Below are 25,516 nucleotides of genomic sequence, written 5' to 3'. Positions count from 1 at the left end.
TACATCGGCTTGTAACCGTTTTGCAATGTGCTCTACTTGGTAATCGTTTAGGTCTGGATTCAGTAGTTTGGAAACACATAGGGCGAAACAGAGGTTGTCTTTATTTTGAAAATCAAACAGATGTTTCAATTTGATCCGAACAATTTCTGAATTGAACATTTGTGAGAACTTAACGCGCGCGCCTCCGCGCGGCGGGTGTACAATTCGAATCACAATTTGTAGAGTTTCGTCGGAAAGAATTTCAAATTTGCTCTGCATGCTTTGTTCAATCATTGTTACAATATCATTAGGGTTTATGACTCCGTCGATTACTTCAACGCTCGCTGAAACGTTGAGCGAATCTCCTTGAATTTCCACATATACTGAATCCTTCGGACCAATATAACCATTTGCTACCTCAACGGTTTGGTTAAAAACTTCCATCACATAGTTGTAAAATTCATCGAAAGATTCAACGTTTCCCAATGAGGAAAAGTTTAGAGGCCGTCTAATTTCTGTGGTGTTGAATCTGTCTATCCTGTTTACATGTATATCCTGCGGTATTTCACCTTCTACACCATATCCTATCTGATCCTGTACATTCTCGTTATTGTGAACTGATACACTGAAAGCTTGATTAGACCCAGATGACAAAGTGTGTGAATGTTGATTTTCATTATCCGCTTCATTCCGAAGTCTATCTAAACTTTGGTTTAGATTGTGAAACAAATCAACCATCGGCTCTTGCGTTACATTTTGAGCCGTTGTTACAGACTGTTCCGTAACATTATTGCGATCGGGCGTTAAAGCTAAACTTTCGTTAAGCCGATTAACAGCGTCTAATAGAGAAGGATTACATTCATTCCGAAGTCTATCTAAACTTTGGTTTAGATTGTGAAACAAATCTATGTTTGATTCTTGCGTTACATTTTGAGGCGTTGTTACAGACTGTTCCGTAACATTATTGAGGTCGGGTGTTAAAGCTAAACTTTCGTTAAGCCGATTAACAGCGTCTATTACTGAAGGATTACATTCATTCCGAAGTCTATCTAAACTTTGGTTTAACTGATGGAAATGGTCATGCTGTAAGTTGAGTGTAAGTTCTGTATCTGATACACATTCACAAGTTAAATGATCGGATGTGATGGGGACATATTCAGATTCCTGTCTGATTTTACACCTCTTGGCTTCAATATTAAAACAATTATCACACCTTTTCCTAGACATGGTGTTTATTGAGTAGGGTAGTACATTGATTCATATAAAGGCTCACACGTTTCTTACACAATGCATGAACATGCTTACTTTGAACTCTTGACCCGTGTGTTTTCACGCGCATGAGTTTCTTGAACGTCAAAGACACAGACTTGTGAAGGTGGCGTAGATCGCGTAGATCGTCCCTCAGATCATCATTGGCGTTAACATCGGAATCTAAAACACACATAGATAACAATATATTACGTTTCATCACTAATGTGTTTTCACATACACGTATGTGCAAGTTTAATTATAATACATATTTACCGGAAAGCGTGTCATTATGGCTGTACTGATAACCTTTCGCAGGGGATTGTTGATCAGATTCACGATCTATTCATTGAAACATTGAATAAGATAATTTACAATATTATATACGCACACAATATATACAAAATATAATAATGAGACAAAAAGTTTCTTACTAGGGATTGTTGGAGAGTAGGATGGAGAGTTCAGGATTACATCTAAAAATAAATAATATTATTGATTAAAATACTGTGTGTGTGTGTGTGTGTGTGCGAGCAGATCATGCTGGCGACTGAGTAGGGGAGGGGTGTGTGTATGTGTGTGTGTGAGCAGATCATGCTGGCGACTAAGTAGGGGAGGGGTGTGTGTGTGTGTATGTGTGTGTGTGTGAGCAGATCATGCTGGCGACTGAGTAGGGGAGGGGTGTGTGTGTGTATGTGTGTGTGTGAGCAGATCATGCTGGCGACTGAGTAGGGGAGGGGTGTGTGTGTGTATGTGTGTGAGCAGATCATGCTGGCGACTGAGTAGGGGAGGGGTGTGTGTGTGTATGTGTGTGTGTGAGCAGATCATGCTGGCGACTGAGTAGGGGAGGGGTGTGTGTGTGTATGTGTACAATATTTAGAAAAAAATTAAAATCTTCTGCTCACTGTATGGAGATTGATTACCGTTATTGGCATACGCAGGAGAATCACACCCTGTTCAAACAAACAGAAAATACACAGGTTTAATAAATGATAGATAATAACATATATATTTTGTATTACTTAAATATTGATAAAAATGTTTCACTTACCTGGAATTGTGGAGCTGTTGGGTGGAGTATCAGTGATGTAAATGGGACTGCTGCTTCTTGTTTCAGCAGTCAGTTCTAAAATAATTAAATCATTACATACTTAGAACAGAGAATATAGAAAATAAAATGTGTGTGTGTGAATGTGTGTACAATAATTAGAAAAATATATATTTTTCTCACCGTATGGAGTTGGAGGTTTTTGGATATAATTGACCCCTGGTGTTTCGTTGCATTGATAGTTGCTGAACGTTGAATTATTACATAACTCTACAAAAAAATTAATAAATAAATAAATAAAAATAATAATAATAATAATAATAATAATTAAATAAAATAATTTATTAATATTTAAAAAAAAAAAAAAAAAGCATCATTTTCAGTATTACACCAATAGTATAAATTACACCAATAGTATAAAACATAACTTATCACATTATTTCTAAAAATTCATCATGATAAAAATTACTCACATTAAAAACATTTCTGAATGTTACCTATTTTAAAAGAATAGAACGAAACATTACTATAATATAATTTGGTTTAAAAACATTGTATTATATTTGACATTCTAATTACGTTCTAGCAACATTCTAAATAACCATACTATATTAACATCAGTATGAATAATAATAAAAATATTTATATTCAATCCAGACCAAAAGCAAACTTACCAGACTCCATTATCTTCCAACGAAAGAGATTCTTGAGCTCTGAAAATGTTTGTGACCGTATGAAGAAAAGTCCGTGTTTATATACATTGAGAAGCACATGCGAGTCTTGAGTAAGAAATCACTAATTGGTCACGCAGCTGTCCTGGAAGATCAGAAACACAATACAGCAGGCCGTGGTACAAATCTTGCCGCTGACACAGACTCAAACACTAAGATACACTGCACTCTAAACTATTCAGTTTTTACTGATGATAACGCATTCAGAAGCTCAGAAATTCTGTATCAGATTTAATGTTTTTCAACGATGCTCTCAATGAACATACGGTCTATTATTGCAAAGTACGTCTGCATTGCGTTGAAGTCATCATTTTGTAATTCAATTTTACATTCCTGTTCAAAAAAATCGTTTTGTTTTAATAAACTTGTAACTTCGTGAACAATTGTAAGTCTGGCATTGTACGATTTGGCATTTAAATACGGATATAGATTGAATGAACGCAACATTGTTCCGGTTTGTATATAGGGTGTCCATGTTAAATTAAATTTCTCATGGTAATCCGGTTTACAGTAACAATTTCTGTAAATGAGATAGGTGTTAAAAACTGAACAATGTCTTGAGAAGCTATGCCATTCCTCTCCATTAAGAGTTATCAAAACGGTCGCATCCTCAAATCTTACTGTTGGACCGATACACAGAGTGACGCATTTCATATCATCGTGGAAACGAAATCCAAAGAATCGACCGTCTGATAGCGGCCATACATGATTCTTTTCAGACCCTGCGATTTCCTTTCTTGGTGCTTTTGTAAGAGCATCCATGTTTTCCGATCTTTTGCTAAGGAATAAATCAAATAAAACAATAATTATTTAATGATATAGTTTTATAAATTATATAAATTGAATTAAACAATATCTTATAAACTCTTACCCGTGTAACGTTAGAAACACCACCGCCTGTTGAATGTTTGGTAGAGTACCGTAACCTCTCTGCTTTTATTGAATAAAGGGCGTGGTTATATTACGTTTGTACACGTATCTACACGTAATTATTCCTTATTGGTTGCTCGGATAAATAAAATAATTTTGTGTCTGAACATGTCTCACTGTGTGTGTGTGTGTGTGTGTGTGAAGTCAAGAGACTGAATGTTTGGTTAAGGGGGGCTGGCGGGTGTGTGAGCAGGACCGTGACTGTGTGTGTGTGTGTGTGTGTGTGTGTGTCTGTGCGCGTGTACGTGCCTGTATGTGTGTGTGTGTGTGTGTGTGTGTGTGAGAGAGGGGCCTCCGAGCAGGTTTGGCTGTGGGTAAAAGTATTCTCATGCAGGAAAATATTCTCTTTTACACACTATTAATCATTATTCTTGATTGATTGATTATCTGAATATGGGGGGTCTGAACAGCTGGGAGGATGGGAAACTATCAGCCATACATTTTCCAAAAGAGCAGGAAAATATTCTCTTACACATAAACAATATTAATCATTATTCTTGATTGATTGATTATCTGAATATGGGGGGTCTGAACAGCTGGGAGGATGGGAAACTATCAGCCATACATTTTCAAAAAGAGCGGGAAAATATCCTCTTACACATAAACACTATTAATTATTATTCTTGATTGATTAATTGTCAGGATATGGTGGGCCTGAACAGCTGGGAGGATGGGAAACTATCAGCCATACATTTTCAAAAAGAGCGGGAAAATATTCTCTTACACATAAACAATATTAATCATTATTCTTGATTGATTGATTATCTGAATATGGGGGGTCTGAACAGCTGGGAGGATGGGAAACTATCAGCCATACATTTTCAAAAAGAGCGGGAAAATATCCTCTTACACATAAACACTATTAATTATTATTCTTGATTGATTAATTGTCAGGATATGGTGGGCCTGAACAGCTGGGAGGATGGGAAACTATCAGCCATACATTTTCAAAAAGAGCGGGAAAATATTCTATTACACATAAACACTATTAATCATTATCTTTGATTGATTTATTGAACAGGTGTTTGGGGGGGGGGGGGGAGGGGGAGGAGGGGGGGGCGGGAGGGGGGCGGGGTCAAATAAAGGTCAACCTGTCACTTTGATGGCTTGTGTCCTATACTATATATATCTGAATCCTGATAGCAAATGTAATTTTCTCCATTATGTAAATCTGGTTGACTGTATTTATCCATTCTTCCATTACTGGGGGATCTGGTGTACGCCATCTCTTTGCTATGGCTTTCTTACTGGCAATCAAAAAAATATTCCAGAGGTATCTGTTTGATCCTATTACTTGAGGATTGATCTCTCCTAAGAATAAAATATTAAATCTAAAGTTAATTTCCAAGTTCAGTATTTCTTGTAGTGTACTGTGCAAATCAGACCAAAAAGCCCCTAATTTTGGGCAGCCCCAAAATATATGCCAGTGACCGGCCTCCTCACCCCCACACAATCTCCAGCAATCCTGATTCTCTCCAGGTCTCTGTTTAGGTGTAATAAAAAAACGAGTTACACATTTCCACCCAAATTCCCTCCAATTATGTGCACTAGTGCTTTTCCATTGTTGCTCACATATTCTTGGCCACCTTTCATTTGAAATAGATTGACAACTTTCTTTTTCCCATTTTTGTTTAATATATTCAGTAGAATTTCCTGTCAATTCCATTAGTCCTTCATACATTTTAGATATTATTCCTGTCAGAGGCTGAGATTGATATGCCTCAATAAATAGTTTTAATATGCTGTCATCAAATGAATTAATTTTAATTGTTTTATTAAAGTAGTGCCGAATCTGAAGGTAAAAGTAAAAGTCTTGATTTTCAAGGGAATATTTTTCTTTTATAGTTTGAAAGTCTTGCAAATTAAATTTTACCATGATATTGCAGAACGCTGTAATCTACGGTGGCCGAGAAAGCCCAACGCAGTGCAAATTGAAAAGCGCTGCAAAAGCACAAAACACATCCATCAAAATTACAACACAGGCGCAGCAAATAGAAAAACGCGCTGCAAATAGAACCACAACACAACGGAAGTGAGTCACAACACAACGGAATTTTCCCGGGGGACCTTAAAAGATACTGTACCAGCTAAGCTGCGTCTTCAGTAACGTCTCGGACTTCACTATGTGTACAAAGGACAATAAGTGGCAAACAAGGCGTTTTGTGAAGCAGAACTTTTAATAATATGCACACAACCGTGGTAATCACAGGTAATAATCATAACTTACTTTTCAGAAGCTTGTTTGCCACTTATTGTCCTTTGTATACAGCTGGTACAGCATCTTTTAAGGTCCCCTGGGAAAATTCCGTTGTGTTGTGACTCACTTCCGTTGTGTTGTGGTTCTATTTGCAGCGCGTTTTTCTATTTGCAGCGCGTTTTTCTATTTGCAGCGCGTTTTTCTATTTGCAGCGCGTTTTTCTATTTGCAGCACGTTTTTCTTTTTGCAGCGCGTTTTTCTATTTGCTGCGCCTGTGTTGTAATTTTGATGGATGTGTTTTGTGCTTTTGCAGCGCTTTTCAATTTGCACTGCGCTGGGCTTTCTCGGCCACCGTAGTAATCCCTTTTAAAGACCAGATTTTAAATCTTGTATCTAGTTTATTTGGTATAAAATCAGTATCATAAGCACACCACCGGATTACTTTCAGAGATTCTTTTAAATTGTATTTTTTTGTCACTTTAACCCATGTAATTAAGGGAGTTTTAATATATGGGTTTTTTATATTTTCAATTTTGTTCTTGGCCAATTCCTGATCCCCCAGTAGTAACTGGATTGGTGGGTCTTTTATAGTTGAGGCCTCTATGTCTTTCTATCTTGCTATATAATTGGGGTCACACATATAGATTAGTGGCCTTGTCTGTGAGGCAAGGTAATATTTTTCCAAATTTGGTAATGCCATTCCTCCCACTTTTTTAGGGAGTTGTAAAGTACGGAGTCGAATTCGTGGTTTTCGACCTTGCCATATGTATCTGGAAATAATCTTGTCCCATTCTTTAAAAGTATTTGCAGGGATTCCAATTGGTAATGCTTGAAAAAGATAAAGAAAACGAGGAAGTATGTTCATTTTAATGGATTCCACCCTAGAAATAAGGCCAAGAAATGGAATCACATCCCACCTTCGGATATCTGATTTAATTCTGGCAAAAAGGGGTGCAAAATTCTTCTCTGACAATTGAGAAAGGTCTTTGGGTAAGTTAATTCCTAGATATTTTATTGAATCATTATCCCATTTGAGATTATAATGTTGTTTAACATATAATGGAGGAATATAGTTAAAAGACAATACTTGGGTCTTTTGAACGTTTAATTTATATCCTGAAAAATTAGTATAAGCATTTATAACTTTCATTAATTCAACAAAGGAGTTAGATGGATCACTCAAAAACAGCAAGACATCATCTGCATAAAGTGCTAGTTTATGTTCTTTACCCATCACAGTAATTCCTTTTATGGTGTGCATTTGTCTAATCCACTGGGCTAGAGGTTCTATATATAATGCAAAGAGAGATGTAGACAGGGGACAGCCTTGTCTCGTACCCCGTTCCAGAACAATAGTTTCAGACAGGCTACCATTTATCTTAATACGAGCAGTTGGTTTGTAATATATTGTTTGTATACTTTGAATAATTTCTTCGTCAAACCCCAGTCTACTCAAAACTTTATACAGAAATTTCCAATCTACAGAATCAAAAGCTTTTTCGGCGTCTAAGCTCACCAAAGCAGCCGTGGAGTTCTGTTGCTTAATATGGTCCATAATATGCAGGGTGCGTCTTATGTTATCATGTGTCTGCCTGTTTTTTATGAATCCTGTTTGATCTTTATCTATAATCAGTGGTAAAATATTTTCAAGTCGTTTTGCTATTATACTTGTATATAATCTATAATCAACATTAAGGACCGAAATAGGGCGATATGATCCACAATCAAGCGCATCTTTTCCCTCTTTTGGAATTACAGAAATGATTGCCTCCTTCCATGAAGGAGGCATTTTCCTCTCTATCAATGCTGAATTAAATACTTCAAGCAGGTATGGCACTAATTCAGCACGAAAAACTTTATACCATTCATTTGGAAACCCGTCTGTACCGGGAGATTTGTTTGCCTTCAGACGCGTGATGGCTGCTTCTAACTCTTCCTTTGTTATTCTGTTCATCAGTCAAGGTCGGTAAGTCATGTGATTTAAGAAATATCTCAATCTTTTCTTCGTCCTCAAAACACTGTTGCGAATATAGTTTTTCATAATATTTTTTAAAAGCTGTTTGTATTTCCTCACATTTACAGAGCACAGTTTTAGTTTGTGGGTCTCTTATCTTATATATGGTGCTGTCTGCCTGTTGCTTTTTAATTTTTTTTGCTAACAATTTAGCTGACCTTGTACCTGCTTCATAATATTTTTGTTTTGTAAATATTATATTTTTTTCTATTTCCTGAGTATACATTATGTTTATTTCATTCCTTATTTTAAGAATGTCTGTCATGCAATTTGGATCTAGTGTTGTTTTATGTTTAATTTCCAATTCCTTTAGTTTAGCATTTAATTCGGCCAGTTTTGATTGCCTTATCTTCTTCTTAAAGGAACAATAACTAATCATTTTACCCCTAAACACAGCTTTTAGTGTGTCCCACACAAACTCAGGTCCCACTTCCCCATTATCATTTTCTTCCAAAAACATTTTAATTTCTTGTTTCATTTGGTTTATAAATTGGGGATTATTTAGCACACTAGAATTTAATCTCCATGTTCTATTTCTTTGAGTATTTCTGAGCAATACAGACATCGAGATTGGTGCATGGTCAGAAAGGTCTATGGTTCCTATTTCACACCTTAACATTTTATGCCGTTCCTTTTTATAAGTAAAGAAATAGTCAATTCTTGAATACATTGAATGAGGAGATGAATAGTGAGTATAATCACGTCCAGTTGGGTAAAAATCCCTCCACAAATCTATTATTTCGAATTCCTCCGTTATAAGTCTGACTCTTTTTTGTAATAATGTTATTTTTTTAGGCGACGTATGTGATGCGTCCATTTTCGGATTAAGGTGAATGTTCCAGTCACCTCCACATATTAATACTCCTGTAGCCTCTGCCATTAAATCAAACATTTTCTGATAAAATTTTAGGTTGCTGCCCGGAGGAGCATACACGTTCAACAGTGTTATTTCCATCTCATCCACCCTTCCCGAAATTAAAATAAACCTGCCTTCCTTGTCTTTAGTCGAACTAATTAACTCAAAAGGTACCTGTTGTGATATCAATATAGCTACGCCCCTTCTACTCCCCGTTTTGTATGAAGAGAAAAATACTTTGGAGAAACCCATACGTTTTAACTTTTCGTGTTCCAGATCACTCAAATGGTCAGGATAACCCACCATTGTTTTAAGGATCACACAATGAATTAACTGTATTATTCAATGAACCCATACTAGATTTTTTTCTATTGATTACACTGTTCAGTTCATAATCATAGCTATTTCAATATAGAATTAGTTCAGACACCGCAAAATGAATTACTTATATCTGTGAATTTGTTTCTTTCGATCCTTTAGAAATATATCAAATGTATTACAGGGTAGCTAGGACCTTCAGTTAGGGTTGCCTTAGGCCAGCATCACATTAGGAGTGATGTGAGGAGAGAGCATCATCTACCCACTCAGAGAGGGCATGATCAGTAGTGCTCTCTCGGACTCTGGCTGCTGATGACAAGCAGCATAGCAACAATAAAAGACATAGAATAAACAGTCTTGTCCTCTGCCACTGTAGTCAACTGTGTTTGTGCTGTACATATTTATATGATGATAAAAATTACGAAGAACACAGTTTAGGAAATGTTTTATGTGTTGGGTTATAAACAAAAATGTGCATAGTTGTTATTACATAGTTAATAAATAACTGTAAAAGGATAACTGTGTTGCGCAACGCAACCATAATGGTATTCTTATTTTACTTATTTTACTGCAGGATCTTCAATGCGTTACTCCATGCTTCAACTCCAGACTGTTTAGTCTGATTGTGTGATTTAAGGCTCAGAGCATAGAGCTGTCTGATTGGATGCACAGTTTCCATATTAAACTTTGGTAAATAGTAACATTTTTTAAAAGGGAGCAAAATAATAATGCATCATGGCGCCCCCCGAGGCGGACGTGTTTGCTCGCTCTGCTCGAGTTTGCCGTTTTTATCTTCTTTTTTTGGACTTTTTACGCTCTCTTAGCAGTACACAAATGTCGTGCACTGCTAGTATATGACAGACAAACTCTGTTGGACATCGCATCACACAGTAATTTTGGATTTACTGGCTTTATTCCACCGGAGCTGCAACCCATTGTTCGCTCCCACAGCCACCTGTGCTGCCAGGAAGACCCAGCGGCGCCGACCCCAAGCGAGTGCACTGACCCAAGGAGGGCTCTCAGATAAAGTTCCGGACAGCGCTTTTCAGCTAGAGACTCACTCCGTACACAGAGGAGACCGGACTGCAGCCTCCGGTAAGGCTAAAGGGGGAGGTGTGTGTGTGTTTGTAAACAACGCGTGGTGTGGAGACATACAGACCGCTTATAAGCACTGCTCACCAGACGTGGAGTTCATACTGCTGAAATGCCGTCCCTATTATCTACCACGGGAATTTACTGCTGTGTTTTTAGCCGCTGTTTACATCCCTCCGCGGGCTAACTCTACGGCAGCGCTCGGCAAACTCCATGACGTCATCAGCATGCTGGAAACAGCTCACCCTGATGCCGTCTTCATCACCGCAGGAGATTTTAATCAGTGCAACTTACGGACTGTGTTTCACAAACACTATTTAACACGTGGACATTCCCACCCGCGACAAGAACACCCTTGACCATGTGTACAGCAATGTACGTGGTGCATTCAGAGCCGGACCTCGCCCCCACTTTGGACAGTCAGACCACATCTCAGTGTTCCTTTACCCAGCCTACAGACAGAGACTCAAACAGGCAAACCCTGTTACCAAAACAGTTAAACTGTGGTCTCTGGAGACTGAGGGCATCCTGCAGGACTGTTTTGCTACAACAGACTGGGATGTGTTTAAAGCTGCAGCCACAATGGAGGACTCCTCTGTCTGCATAGAGGACTATGCTGAGCATGTGTCCGGCTACATCAGCACTTGTGTGGATAACATCGTGCCCACCATACAAGTGAAGAGATTCCCCAATCAGGAGCCCTGGATCAACAGCCATGTACGACGCATGCTGCGTGCTCGCTCTCTTGCATTTAAATCAGGCAATGAGACTGAGTACAAAGCCGCAAAGTACAGACTGAGGAAGGCCATCACAGCAGCTAAGAGGCAGTACAGGGAGAAACTGGATGGCTTCTACTCCACAGCTGACTCCAGGCAGATGTGGCAAGGCCTGCAGCACATCACAGACTACAAGACTACCACCAGCACCTTGAGCACTGCAGACACCCTACCAGATGACCTCAACACCTTTTACACCCGCTTTGAAACTCCCAGCACTACCACCGAGAGGCACACACAGCCCTCCACACCCCCCTTCCCCCCTCTGACAGTATCATCAGGCCAGGTATACAGAGCTCTGAGGAAGATCAACCCCCGCAAGGCGGCAGGACCAGACAACATTCCTGGAAGGGCCCTCAGACCATGTGCTAACGAACTGGCTAACGTTTTCAGCTCTATTTTTAATCTTTCCCTCAGCCAGAGTATTGTTCCCACTTGCTACAAGAACACAACTATTGTCCCCCTCCCCAAGAGGAGCCCCCCAACCTGCCTGAATGATTACAGGCCAGTAGCACTCACTCCGATCATTATGAAGTGCTTTGAGAGAGTGGTTCTGGATCACATCCAGTGCAGCATACCGGACACTTTGGACCCCCTGCAGTATGCCTACCGTCCCAACAGATCCACCTCAGACGCTATCGCTGCTGCCCTCCACTACTCTCTCTCCCACCTGGAAAACAAAGACTCCTACATCAGGATGCTCTTTGTGGACTACAGTTCTGCCTTTAACACGGTCATTCCTCACAAACTCACAAACAAACTGTATGTACTCGGCCTGCACCCGACCCTTTGCAGCTGGCTGTTGGATTTCCTGACTGGCAGGCCTCAGTCTGTCAGGATTGGAGACAGGACTTCAGCCAGTATCACCACTTACACAGGCACCCCACAGGGATGTGTCCTCAGCCCTATCCTCTACACCCTGTTCACCCACGACTGTGTCGCTTCCCATAAGGACAACATCATCCTGAAGTTTGCAGATGACACCGCAGTGATAGGACGTATCAGTGGCGGAGATGAAGCGGCTTACAGGAGGGAGGTGACAAGACTGGTGTCATGGTGTGAGGACAACAACCTCGCCCTCAACACAGACAAGACGAAGGAGCTGATAGTGGATATGAGGAGGGAGAGGAGACCTCATCAGCCACTGTTCATCCGGGAGCTTGAAGTGGAGAGGGTGAACAGTTTTAAATACCTGGGCATCCACATCAGTGAGGACTTCACTTGGACATTGAACACCACACAGCTGGTCAATAAAGGCTCAACAGCGGCTGTACTTCCTGAGGAGGCTGAGGAAGTTCAGGATGTCTCCCAAGATACTCTGCAACTTCTACAGCTGTGTTATTGAGAGCCTCTTGACCAACTGTATCACCGTGTGGTACGGCAACACTACTGCGACGGACCATACACGCCTGCAGAGAGTGGTAAAGACTGCGGAGAAGATCATCAGAACTCCACTGCCCTCTCTGCAGAGCATCTACCACCAGAGAGTCCTCAGGAGAGCTGCCTCCATCCTCAAAGATTCTACCCACCCCCAGCAAGGACTGTTCACTCTTCTGCCTTCAGGCCGGAGGTACAGAAGTGTGAAATGCAAAACCACCAGGCTAAAGAACTCATTCTTCCCCACTGCTACCAGACTCTTGAACCTACCTCAGAAATAACCATTCACATTACTCTCTACACGTTTACATATCAAGGACATTTCTCAGAGACACATGCTTACTTTACTTTGCAAAATTTTATAATTGCACTACTGAACCTTTTGCACTTTTTTCATATTCCACTGCTGTAGATAACATGTACTTACTTGTAAATAATATCCATACCCCATTACTGCTTTCATGTATATATTTCCATCATGGATGTAAAGTTAACACTAATTAATATTTATATTTTGTTTTTTATTCTTTCTTTATTGTATATTTTCTATTTTTATCTTTATGCGGCATACTTGGCGAGGGGCAAAGAAAGAATTTCATAGTACGAGGAAACTTGTTTCTTACTGTGCACATGACAATAAACTCTTTGAAATAGTAGCATGCCCAGCTGCTGTACTTCTGCATGATCAATGCCATTTCCAGATGATCATTCCAGATATAGAATCTCACTTTTCTTAATTTCTTTATGGAAATTATTTTATACATTGTAAATGAATATGAAAAAAATATATATAATAATAATAATAATAATAATAAGGGACAAATATGGAATTACCTTATAACAAAGAAAGTATAAGTCCCCTACAACCCCCTGAACTTCATGAACTGAGATGGTGATTTGAGGTGAAGCAGAAACTATTGTTCATCTTGAAGGAACTCCTTCAAGATGCTATCTTATGAAGATAATGAGAAAATAGTGAAAATAGTGTTCAGATCCATCCTCAAAGCTTAATGTGGCTACTTAGAAGAATATATAGTATTTTGTTCTGCACTTGTTTACTTGCACTTGTTTCATCCCTCATTCCCTCCATTTACTCCCAATCATTTCCACCCAAACTTCATATACTTATTCAGATAACCACACTCATGCACCTGCAACTTTTCTATCTATTGTTCTTGCAACTTGGGTCTTATACAGTTCTGGAAAACCATAAAAGGCCACTTAAAAATTACGAGTTTCTTTGATTTTACCAAATTGAAAAACTCTGGAATATAATCAAGAGGAAGATGGATGATCACAAGCCGTCAAACCAAACTGAACTGCTTGCATTTTCGCACCAGGAGTAAATGCATGAAGTTATCCAAAAGCAGTGTGTAAGACTGGTGGAGGAGAACATGCCAATATGCATGAAAATTTGGATTAAACCAGGGTTATTCCACCAAATATTGGTTTCTGAACTCTCAAAATTCTTAAAAGGAATATAAACTTGTTTTCTTTGCATTATTTGAGGTCTGAAAGCTCTGCATCTTTTTTGTTATTTCAGCAAATAAATGTTCTATATTACAATATTTTTATTTGGAATTTAGAGAAATGTTGTCTGTAGTTTATAGAATTAAACAACAATGTTCATTTTACTCAAACACATACCTATAAATAGTGTCTCTGATTTAATATGGAAAGTCATATTCCATTAGAGCATCTAGAGAAACACCTGGCTGGCCATTAGCTGAATTCATTAGCCTGTGTAGACAGTCTTCAATTATTCATAAATTTGCTGAAAGAAACAAAAAAAATCAAGTCTTTGTTACAGTAATTATCGTTTCACAGGATCATCTGCTGTATCTGTTTTTAATGGTCTTTTTAATCGTCTGTTATTTCTCCGCTGCTGCAGCTTCACACAGATCTGGATAAAGGGGACAGTGCGGTGAAGTACACTCTGTCGGGGGAGGGGGCCGGTACCATCTTCACCATCGACCAGACCACCGGAGACATTCATGCCTTACGCAGCCTAGACAGGGAGGAGAAGCCTTATTACACACTCCGAGCCCAGGCTGTGGACATGGACACCAACCGGCCCCTGGAGCCCGAGTCCGAGTTCGTCATCAAGGTGCAGGACATCAACGACAACGAGCCAAAGTTTCTGGAGGGCCCTTACACCGCTAGTGTCCCCGAGATGTCTCCTGTGGGTAAGGACATGCCGGAAGATGACTTGCACTTTTGTGAAGCTGGGTGTGTAAACAAATTTGCCACCAGATACGGAGTTGACACACATACACATACGCACACACACACACACACACACACACCTTTAAAAGTATAACATTTGTATGTTTCATGCCAATCACTGGATCTCTTCACAGGGTGTTGGTGGAACGATCCAAAAAAGAAGTAAATTCTACAATTAAATTCATGACAACAAAACGCAGCAGAGAAAATGCACCAGTTAAAAGATTAATATGTATATACACAGTATATACACAGTCCAGTCTGAACATAATATACACATAATTGCTTCTACACTCGCAATTCAATGCAGTCCAGCTTATCATCTCGTTCTTTTATGGTCAGGACCCAAAGAACTATCACAAAACAGCTACAATTTTGGTGGTTTATTCATTCTCAGCACTGCAGTGAGTAACACTGGTATAACGGTGGTGTAAGAGGTGTTAGTTTGTTTTGTGCTGGTTGTTTGGCTCAGAAACAGCAGTGCTGCTGGAGATTTTAAACACATAAGTGTCATAATTGAACAGAGAGTAGTAAAAAAAAAAACAGAAAAATCTAGCCCTTTGTTCTATTTGGACTTTTTTGTGTAAAAAAAAATCTAAATATGCTTTATTTAAACTTTTTTTGCTATATTTAATAAAGACACCTACAATTAAATAACTTTTTTAAGAAATTACTAAGAATGTGTAATTTTCAATCTAAAACTGTATAACACAATTTAATCACATGATCAAACTGATATTACACGCCTGTATCTTGAGAATTTCTATTCAAGGGTTTCATATTTGACAAAAAAAAAATGTTACTGAAAATCCTAATTCATATACAGCTTGGAAAAAAAAGAGACCAGTTAAATATGATGAGTTTCTCAAGAGGAAGATGGATGATCACAAGCAGTCAAACCAAGCTGAAGTGCTTAAAGTTATCCAAAAGCAGTGTGTAAGACTGGTGGAGGAGAACACTCCAAGAAGCATGGAAACTGTGATTAAAAACCAGGGTTAATACGCCAAATATTGATTTCTGAACTCTTAAAACTCTTAAAATCAAGAATAAGAACTTTTCTTTGTATTATCTGAGGTCTGAAAGCTGTGCATCTTTTTTGTCTCATTTTCTGCAAATAAATGCTCTAAATGACAATATCAATATTTTTATTTGGAATTTGAGAGAAATGTCGTCCATAGTTTATTGAATAATAGCACAATTCCTTTTACACAAACATATACCTATAAATAGCAAAATCAGAGAAACTGATTCAGAAACTGAAGCGGTTTCTTAATTTTTGCCAAAGCTTTATATTTCTAAATCATAAAATTGGTACTTTTCTGAACAAATTAATATTTTTTATTAAATTTAATACACATCAAAAATGTTATGTTCTCCGAACCTATCATTTTTATAACAATTGTCTAGTCTTCATGTCTATTTTAAATTGGGAGATTTTTTTTAATAAATAAAAATATAATCGATCAAATCCTGAGACATGGATCATCCATGGAGGCTGCTGCAGAAATGATTAATTCCTCTACTATTATATAAAAAAATAATATTTTTAAACCTTGGGGGCACTAAAGGGTAAAAGCTAAGGCTTGTAATTTCAGACTCATCTCTGCAGAGTTTAAACTCTCTATTGACGGAATGAATTTACTGTCCAGGGTAAGAATATAACGTCAGTGTCTGTTTAACACTGTCTCTGTGCAAAGCCTGGACACAACACTGCCCAAGGTCCTGAAGCTGCACATCTTACAGAACTTCCGACAGCAGAGCAGAAGCTAAAGTTACCAACAGCAAAATCACAGTACCATTCATGTGCTCAAGTTTATTGTAACTCATTGCGGGTTAAAACTTTAAATCGATACCAGATTAGTGCTCTTAAATAGAGGGATTAGACTGTAAACCCAGACGTTGTTTGAACTCAAATGATTTAAGTCTGTTTTACATAAAATTGGAGATTTCTAAACAATACTTAACAACTATTTTGAGTTAGTTGAACATTTGTGGACACATATATACATTCAAACTGAGATCTTTGAGTTGAACCAACTTATAATAACTGAGTTTAGTCTGTTGCCATTAACAGCTTCTTTTCCATTGGCTTCTGTCACAATCTATTTGATACTGGGTGTGTCCAACAGTTTCTGACTAACACTCACCATCAGTGTGTAGTGATTCCCCCTGGGCTACCTTAGAAATAAACCCCTAAAAGTTCCCCTTTAGTTGTAATAACTTGATGTTTTAATTTATGCTAACTTAAGCTTTCATTCCCCATTACTTAACTATTTTAAGGCAACTGGTTAATTTTTAAAGTAAATTCAACTAATAAAAATTGAGCAAACCGGCTGCCTTAAAAAAGTTAAGCAAACTCAACTTATCCAGTCTTACAGTGTAACAAAAATACAAAATTTAAATAAACTTCCCCTTTAGTTGTAATAACATGATGTTCTAAGTTATGCTAACTTAAATTTTCATTACAACTTTTTTAAGGCAACCGATTTCCTCAAATGTTTTAAGTAAATTAAAAAAACAACTTATCCATACTTACAGTATATATTGATGGGAAGTTAGTGTTTAATCTTGTTTACAGAAGGAAAAGCATTCTTTTCAATTTCTTGACATTGAAACAAAATGAAAAAGTGTATTTTTAGGTTTTTAAGGCACTGTTAGACAGACCCCAGCTGAACATTTATGCACCATGTCCAAGGGGGGAGATGATTTAAAGGGTTAACGATTCTAGTTGGCACTCGTGAGAGTTAGCTTTAGCTCTGGCCTCGGAGTCTTGTTAAATCTGTTCATCCAGGTGCTTCATACACAGTCTCCTAAGCTGCTCTCCGAGCTCCAAATGGCTCTACTGTAGAATGAAGCCTGGATACCACAGCTGATTTAAAGAGCTCAAACCAATGAGCCACTGCTGTACTTCAGTGGGAAGAAAAAAACATAGGCTTGTTGACAACAATGAAAAAAAAACAAAAATACCAAGAAAGAGCTGTTGGAATTTAATAAAACATTATACAGGGGTTGAACAATGAAACTAAAAAACACCTGGTTTTAGACCACAATAATTTATTAATAATTTATTGTCCCGGCGGACAGTTCTGGTGGAAACAGGAGAGTTGAGGTGCACATTGAATTCTGTCGTGATTTAAGCAGCCATGGTTTTATGTTTTTTTGGATACAATCCGGGTTAGCACCCGATCATCCCTTTCAGACAGCTTCCTCTTACAGCGTCCACAGTTAATCCTGTTGGATGTGGTTGTGTCAGGTGCCGGGTCACATGAGAACATACAGACAAGAGAACAGACAGGACATGACAGGTTGGTCCTTCTTGGTGGTATGCTTACATTACCTTGGATACCGTGGCTCTTGATACATCACAAAGACTTGCTGTCTTGGTCACAGATGCGCCAGCAAGACGTGCACCAACAATTTGTCCTTACTGGTGCTTAATGTGCAATTAATGAAGATTGGCCACCAGGCTGGTCCATTTTAGCCATGAAACCTCCCACATTAAATGGACACGTGTTTCAGTTTCATTGTCCAACCCCTGTATGTGTAAATCTAATGATGAAATACAGTGCTGTGAAAAAGTATTTGCCCCCATAATGATTATTATTTTGGAGAGATGATAAGCTTGTAAAAGAAAATGTATTAAGTATATATATTTTTAAGTAAACATGGAAAATTATTTATTTAAAAAAAATAAAATATTTACTTAAATACATACTAATTGTACTATTTTGGAACAACGTATGGCAACTTAAGTATATTTTAGATGTAATTAAGTTATATATAAACACAACATAAAAGCATTAAATTGTGCTTTTGTGTGCTTTTTTCGTACAACTTCTACGAACTTTAGTAGATTTAATTATGTGTTTTTAAACACCTTTTTAATACATTTGAAGTATACTGTAAATGTACTACTTTGCATATTGATGTACTGGAAATGCTACTGGAAAAAAAAACAAAAACACTAAAAGTGCACTTTAAAATTAATTTTATGGAAATGCAGAGAAAATATATGTAATGTGTATTTTCATAAAGTATATTAAGTTGAAAATGCACTTTTAGCATTCTTTACCTACATTTTAACATACTTTTAATGCTCTTAAGTACTGTATACTTCCTTTTCATGTATACTTCAAATATTTTAAATGATGTTTTTTTTAATGTGAGAATGTAAAGGGTCATTTTGAACATTTAAACGGTTTCATATCATTTTTTTTTATTTCATACACTTTATTTATTCATTTTGTACATGCATTATTTAATTTGTGATCAAAGGATCATTTATTTAGGAGCTTTATTTTATTATTTTTCTAACAGTATGATTTCTCATGTCCCTAGCATGTCTTTTAAAAGGATCGACATAGAAGCTCGGAGCACTTGGCCTATCGATTTCCACACAGGCTAATCTAATAGCTGTAACTACAAGCCATTCAGAAGAACACTGAGGCCCTGCTCACTGGGGCCACATCGTATAGTTTGTTAAAGAGGTAATGACATCTGATTTGGACGTGTCGCCTTTAATAAGACTCTTAATGTGACGTTAGGCTATTCACCAGTCCCTGGAGTGACTTCAGCGGAATATATGGCTCCATAATCCTAATCATTCGATTCTGATGGGCTGTATATATATATTGTAAATGTGGTGTCATGACATGGCGGACTGGTGAATGTTTCTGAATAGCTTTATTAAGAAAAGATAGAGATAGGATAGAGGCATTCATATGCTTTATTCTGTGATGTAACGTGGTGTTCCGGGGAGCAAGCAGCTGATAAAAAAAAAAAAAAAAAACACTGTAAGAAGTAGATATTTAAAGCCTGTAAAAGAAAAATATTTAAATGTCTGAATTGGCAATGAGAATTTTTTCATTTTAAACACTTTACAGATATTAGTTAGACATCTACACTGAATGTTTAAGACATTTTAAACATGTTATTTTAGTATATTTGTCAAAAGTGCAAAAATATCTATAGAGAACCAAGAATTAGTCCAAATGACGTTCAAGAAAGATGTCTTTTTCACACATTATCTATAATGGATGTGAAAAATGCATCTTTTAAACATATATTACTGACTTCCAAGTGATCTCATAAAATAATAAATGTTTTCAAGCCATTAAAAAAAAACGTCTTTTTAACATCTACAGTGGATGTGGAAAATACATTATTCTTTTTAAATGTCTTTTAAACGTATATTACTGACTTCCAAATGATGTAAAAAATTGACATTTAAAAGACATAATTTCTGCATCTGTGTTAAATATTTAAAAGATGTCGACAGACAATTCAGAATTAAAGTTTTTGCGACATCTTTATTTGATGTGCAAATCATGTCATATAATACAACTTTTCGACATTTTGTCATCCTACGACCCCAAAATTAAATGTATTTTATTGAGACTTTAAATGAATCTTCTTCCACATGTTTGCTGCAACTGCAAACAGCAATTTATATGTTTTTTTTTTTTTTTTTTTTTTTTTTAACAATGGATTTGTTCTTGACACTCATCCACTCAAAGCTTGGGATATGTTTTTATTAACTAACCCTGCTTTAAACTTCTTCTCCACAACTTTATCTCTGACCTGTCTGGTGAGTTCTGTGGTCTTCATAATGCTTTTATCAAACCTTTATCAAACCACAGAGGCCTTTACAGAACAGCTGTATTTATACTAAGACTGAATTACACACAGCTGGACTCTTTTATATTAACTTATTCAGTGATTTCCGAAAGCAATTGACTGCACTGTATTTTATTTAGGGGTTTTAGAGTAAAGAGGCTGAATACTTTTGCACGTCACACTTTCAGATTTTTATTTCATAAAAAATTGGAAAACCATGTATCATTTTTGTTCTACTTCACACTTATGCTAATATATTGTGTTGATCTATAACTACATTAAAGTCTTAATAAAATACATTTTTTCACACGTTTGTGGTTGTAAGGGGGCCACAATGTGGAAAAGTTCAAGGGGTATGAGTACAATTGCAAACCACTGTGTGTTACCAATGATTCTGCATTGAATGGATGCTATGATTGCTATGAATATCATACTTAATAGCCTTAGAAATCTGTGTTGGAAGGCTCAAGTAGACTACAGTAATTTAAATAATTGTAAAAGGAGCTTCCCACAGCATCCCTTTTATTGGTTTATAGGAATACGCTATAAATTATACAATAACAAAACGGCCGTAAACCAACAGCGGTTGTCTCTTTGTTCTCCCCCTCTGTCTGTGGCTTTATTCTGCAGCTTGATTTAGTGTTTGCACTATACTAGTGGCTACATTGTTGAGCAGACTTTAATAGAGTGTAATTAAGTTTAGGACCATTCTTCTTGGCTGCCCTTGGTTACAGTGACTGGCACCGTGGAACATTATCACTCTTAAACGCCGGCTCTGATGCCACTGGCAGATAGCCATCTTCACTCTAGCTTTAATTAAAGCCACCAGGTAGCCCGGCCGCCAAACAATCAAAGAGAAAAGAAAAGAAAATGGAGAAAAAAGAACAAAACTGCAAGTACAACATTTATATTTAAATATTTATATATAAGAATTTATGTGAAATTATAATTAAATCAGATTTAAAAAAGATAATATGTAACATAACATATCTTTCCTGCTTTTACACAAATCTTTGCTTATTATTATGACCACATTATAACCTACTCATCTCTGCCATTCTTCTTTGACCATATAAGAGCACTATGCAGTTCTATATAACAAGTATTGTCTATTGTTTTATTTTTATTTAAATCCGCATTAGCTGCTACAGTAATAGCTGCTATTCTTCCTGGGGTCCAACAGACTAAAACATACAAGCAATTAACAAACAATACTTTACAATTATAATTAACAACAAGAAGAAAAGATGTACAGCATACAGAGTTATATATACAGAATTATATGTATATGAAAAGAGAATGTTAATAAAGTAATAAACATATGACATTAATACGGTAATGTAAATACACACAAAAAAAAGAGAACAATGCAAATAAATAATAATAAAAAAAATGCTATAAATATTATAATATTTATCCTACACAAATTTCACTTGCTCACCTAGAAACTCCTTCCAATGTTCATCTTAACTATTAAGAACTACTTTAGTCCTGTATCTGTTTCACTGGACAAACAGTGTTTAAAAACTCCAGCAGCACTGCTGTATCTGATCCACTTCAAACAGCTTTGGAAAAAAAGTTAGATCATGTATGGATGATCACAAGCCATCAAACCAAGCTGAACTGCTTGAATTTTTGCACCAAGAGTGGCATAAAGTTATCCAAAAGCAGCGTGTAAGACTGGAGGAGGAGAAAATGCCAAGATGAATAAAATCTGTGATTAAAAACCACCAGGGTTATTCCACCAAAAATTGATTTCTGAACTCTTAAAACTTTATGAATATAAATCTGTTTTCTTTTCATTATTTGAGGTCTGAATCTTTTTGTTATTTCAGCCATTTCTCATTTTCTGCAAATACATAATCTAAATGAGAATATTTTTATTTGAAATTTGGGAGAAATGTCTGTAGTTTATAGAATAAAACAGCAATGTTAATTTTATTCAAACATAAACCGATAAATATGAAAAATTAGAGAAACTGTTTCAAAGCAAATTTTCCTTAGTAATATTTCTTAAAATAAGCAATCACAAAGTCTCCAAATGAGTGAATCAAGTCTTAAATCAAGCAAAAATCACAATCATTTTGGCTTAAATTTTAAGGTTTAAACTTTAAGTAAGACTGATTAAGATCACTAATCTTAAAATTAGCAAAATAATCTTATATTACATTTACAAAGTGCTTAGTAAGACAAATACATCAAGATAACATAAGATTTATTGCCTTAAAATTAGATTAAATTATTATTCTTTTTTTTTTTTTTTAGCAGTGCACCTCATACACCACCACCATACGAGTGTTTTTCACCGCAGTGCCGAGAATAAATGACCCACAACCCAACTAGTCCTGTGTTGCTCTGTGGTGATCTATCCTGTGGGGTCCTGACCATTGAAGAACAAGGTAATAACAGTGAAACAGATTATAGAACTACAAAGTGCTGTTATATCATCAGTGAAGATAAAAAAAATGGTCATAATGTTATGCTTGATCAGCGTAATTCGCCTTTCATCTGATACGAGCGCAGGAAACCCATTTGTAAAGCCATCCTGTTCATTTTAGTTTCTCCTAGGATCAAAGCAGGTTCCTCATAGAGCCAAATGCTAAAAAATATTCAAATAAATAAAAGGAGAAGTTGGAGATGGAGAATATTCAGTTTTCCATCGCCACCGGCAACAACAGCAATGAGAGACAGGCTGCGGAGGGGAAAAAAAGAGCTACAACTCGAGCACATCCCTGTGTTGCTGTTTGAACATAATACTCAGTGTGCCCTGCGCCGCTCTGAAGCACTTTTCATGCTTTCCCCCCCTGAGGATGACAGATCAAGGTAATTCACTCGGAGATTGCCTTTCTCTTGATCTGAATGGCAACAAAAATGAAATGAAACCCCCTTCAACAGTCAGACGAATGAAAGCCACTCCCTATCGCCGATAGCCCGGTGTGAACAGGACAGTTTATATGCACTTCATTCTCTGCAGTCTCGCTGGCTGATTCTGCATGCAGCACTTTTATAGCCCTGCTTCTATAGCCCCCGAACCCAGAGCATCAAAAAATGCAGCAATGTAACTAAAATCAGCTGAGAAAGAAAATTCAGGACCTTGGTCTTGGTCTTCTTTTTGAACATATTCAAACATTTGGGCAGGTTATCTTAATGTGAACAGTAGTGAGATATAGAGCTTATATAACAAAACAAACAAAATGAAAAATAAATACTTTTAAATAATTTTAAATACTATTTGCAATGAATGCAAATATTGTAATTAATTGCTGAGGACATCTCAGGGTGGAGCCAGATGTTTTAATCAATCAATCAATCAATCAATCAACCTTAATTTCCACTCTGTAATACATTGAGGGTAACCCTCATTTTCAATGCAGCCGAGCCTTTACAAAATTAAAGGGACTGAAACATAAGTTTAAATTATAAAAAAAAGCAAACAATAAAATATTTAATTAAGAAGAAATAAAATAGTTCAGAATTAAAGGATATGCAGACAGGCTAAAATATAAGCAATAAAACAAAAGAGATAAATAATTGGAATAATAATATATAACACAAACTATGAAAAAGTAAATGATAGAAAATAAATAATAAAATAAATAATAATAATAATAATAATAATAATAATAATACATTTAAAAATATATATTAAAAAAATAAAAGGACGAAATAATGAAAAAAAGGTAAAAGGCCGAAGTAAATCCAGTAATAAAATAAATTAAAGGATGAAATGAATAAAATAAATAAAATAAAAGAGAAAAAAGGTAAAACATAAAAATTTGATAAAATAAATAAAATAAATAAAAAGGTAAAAAAAAAACATCCAAAGGACCATGCTCACTTTAGAATATTCATTTTGTTTCTCGTTTAACATGGAACGTGCTCAGTATGACGCTTTTTCCACCATCCAAGAATCATCTTTGCACTAGGAAGCTTTAAGGGACACTCCCCCCCTGAGCTTTAAGGTTAGGATTAGAGCCAGGATGATGGTCAGGATTATGATAGGATGAAGTTAAGGAACAGATTAACTCTTGGATTTAAATTAATGTTAGGATTATAGCTAAGTTATGATTAATAGATTCAGCATATTAAAGGTACTTAATATCAGCTGCCGGAGCCCTGAGGGAGCATAATTGGCCTTGCTCTCTCTGGGTGGGTAGATGACACTCTTTCTTCACATCACTCCTGGGGCGATGCTGATCAGCACAAGGCATCTGTGAGCTGATGTATCGAAACCGAGTCGCTGCATTTTCCTCCGAGCGTTAGCGCTGTGAAAAAAGGCGGAGTCTGACTTCACATGTATCAGAGGAGGCATGTGCTAGTCTTCACATTCCTTGTGTTGTGGCATCACTAGTGATGGGAGAAATACAGCCGAGTAGCAGCTAAATGGGTGGGACAATTGGCCTAGCTAAATTTGGAAAAAAAATGTACTTCATGAAACATTACCAGCACATATATTAAATTTAAGTATATGTAAATTTAAGTATAAATGCAAGACATGGTAACAGCTTTTATAAGTAATCAAATTAACCTGAACTGAAGAAAATACTTTTAAACACAAGTTTTAAAATATAATGAACAAAACTTTTATTTTATTTTTTGTGAGGAAAAGCTTGGGACACACTAAGCCCTACTCGCTGGTATTTTTTTCCCATTAGCTGAATTACCCTAAAACAATTAATATCCATATTCTTGAATATGTTGCAAGAACATCCTCATTTTTTCACATAACTGTATGTCAGTAGACAAGATAATGCTTTTCTCTGCTCTTCATTGAAGCTTTTTTACTGGATTCCTCAGGTCTCCAGAACGTTCAGGACATGATGAGGGGAAAGATGGGTCTTTGACTGAATAATTATACATTATTTCTCTATGTGGGTGATGAAAGAGCTCAATAGCACATTGACAGATGCAAATGTGTTGAAGGGGCCTGGAAGTCAAAGCTAATTACTACAGATGGTTGAAGGGAAGTGAAAGGCCATCCGTTGGGAAATATATGTCAGAAATCTCAACAAACACTCAAACACTTCTCAAGCTTGTGGTTTTATGTTGTCCAAAGACCTTCATGCGCTCTTTTTCTTTGGTTATTTGAACATTTGAACACACTATAT

General features: G+C 36.7%; 1 protein-coding gene across 1 annotated transcript in view; it reads left to right on the top strand.

Annotated features, from left to right (window-relative positions):
• Positions 1-25,516, top strand: part of LOC103025909 (cadherin-12) — a 292,081-nt gene that overhangs the window by 162,254 nt on the left and 104,311 nt on the right. The window contains exon 3 of the mRNA XM_007250137.4: positions 14,458-14,752. Within this exon, the coding sequence (XP_007250199.2) occupies positions 14,458-14,752 (295 nt within the window). The remainder of the gene's footprint in view (positions 1-14,457; positions 14,753-25,516) is intronic.

This window comes from Astyanax mexicanus, chromosome 15 (genome assembly GCF_023375975.1).
Source record: "Astyanax mexicanus isolate ESR-SI-001 chromosome 15, AstMex3_surface, whole genome shotgun sequence".
Lineage (NCBI taxonomy): Eukaryota > Metazoa > Chordata > Actinopteri > Characiformes > Acestrorhamphidae > Astyanax > Astyanax mexicanus.
The sequence above is the reverse complement of the archived record's forward strand: the minus strand, read 5'-3'. Positions and strand labels throughout refer to the sequence as shown.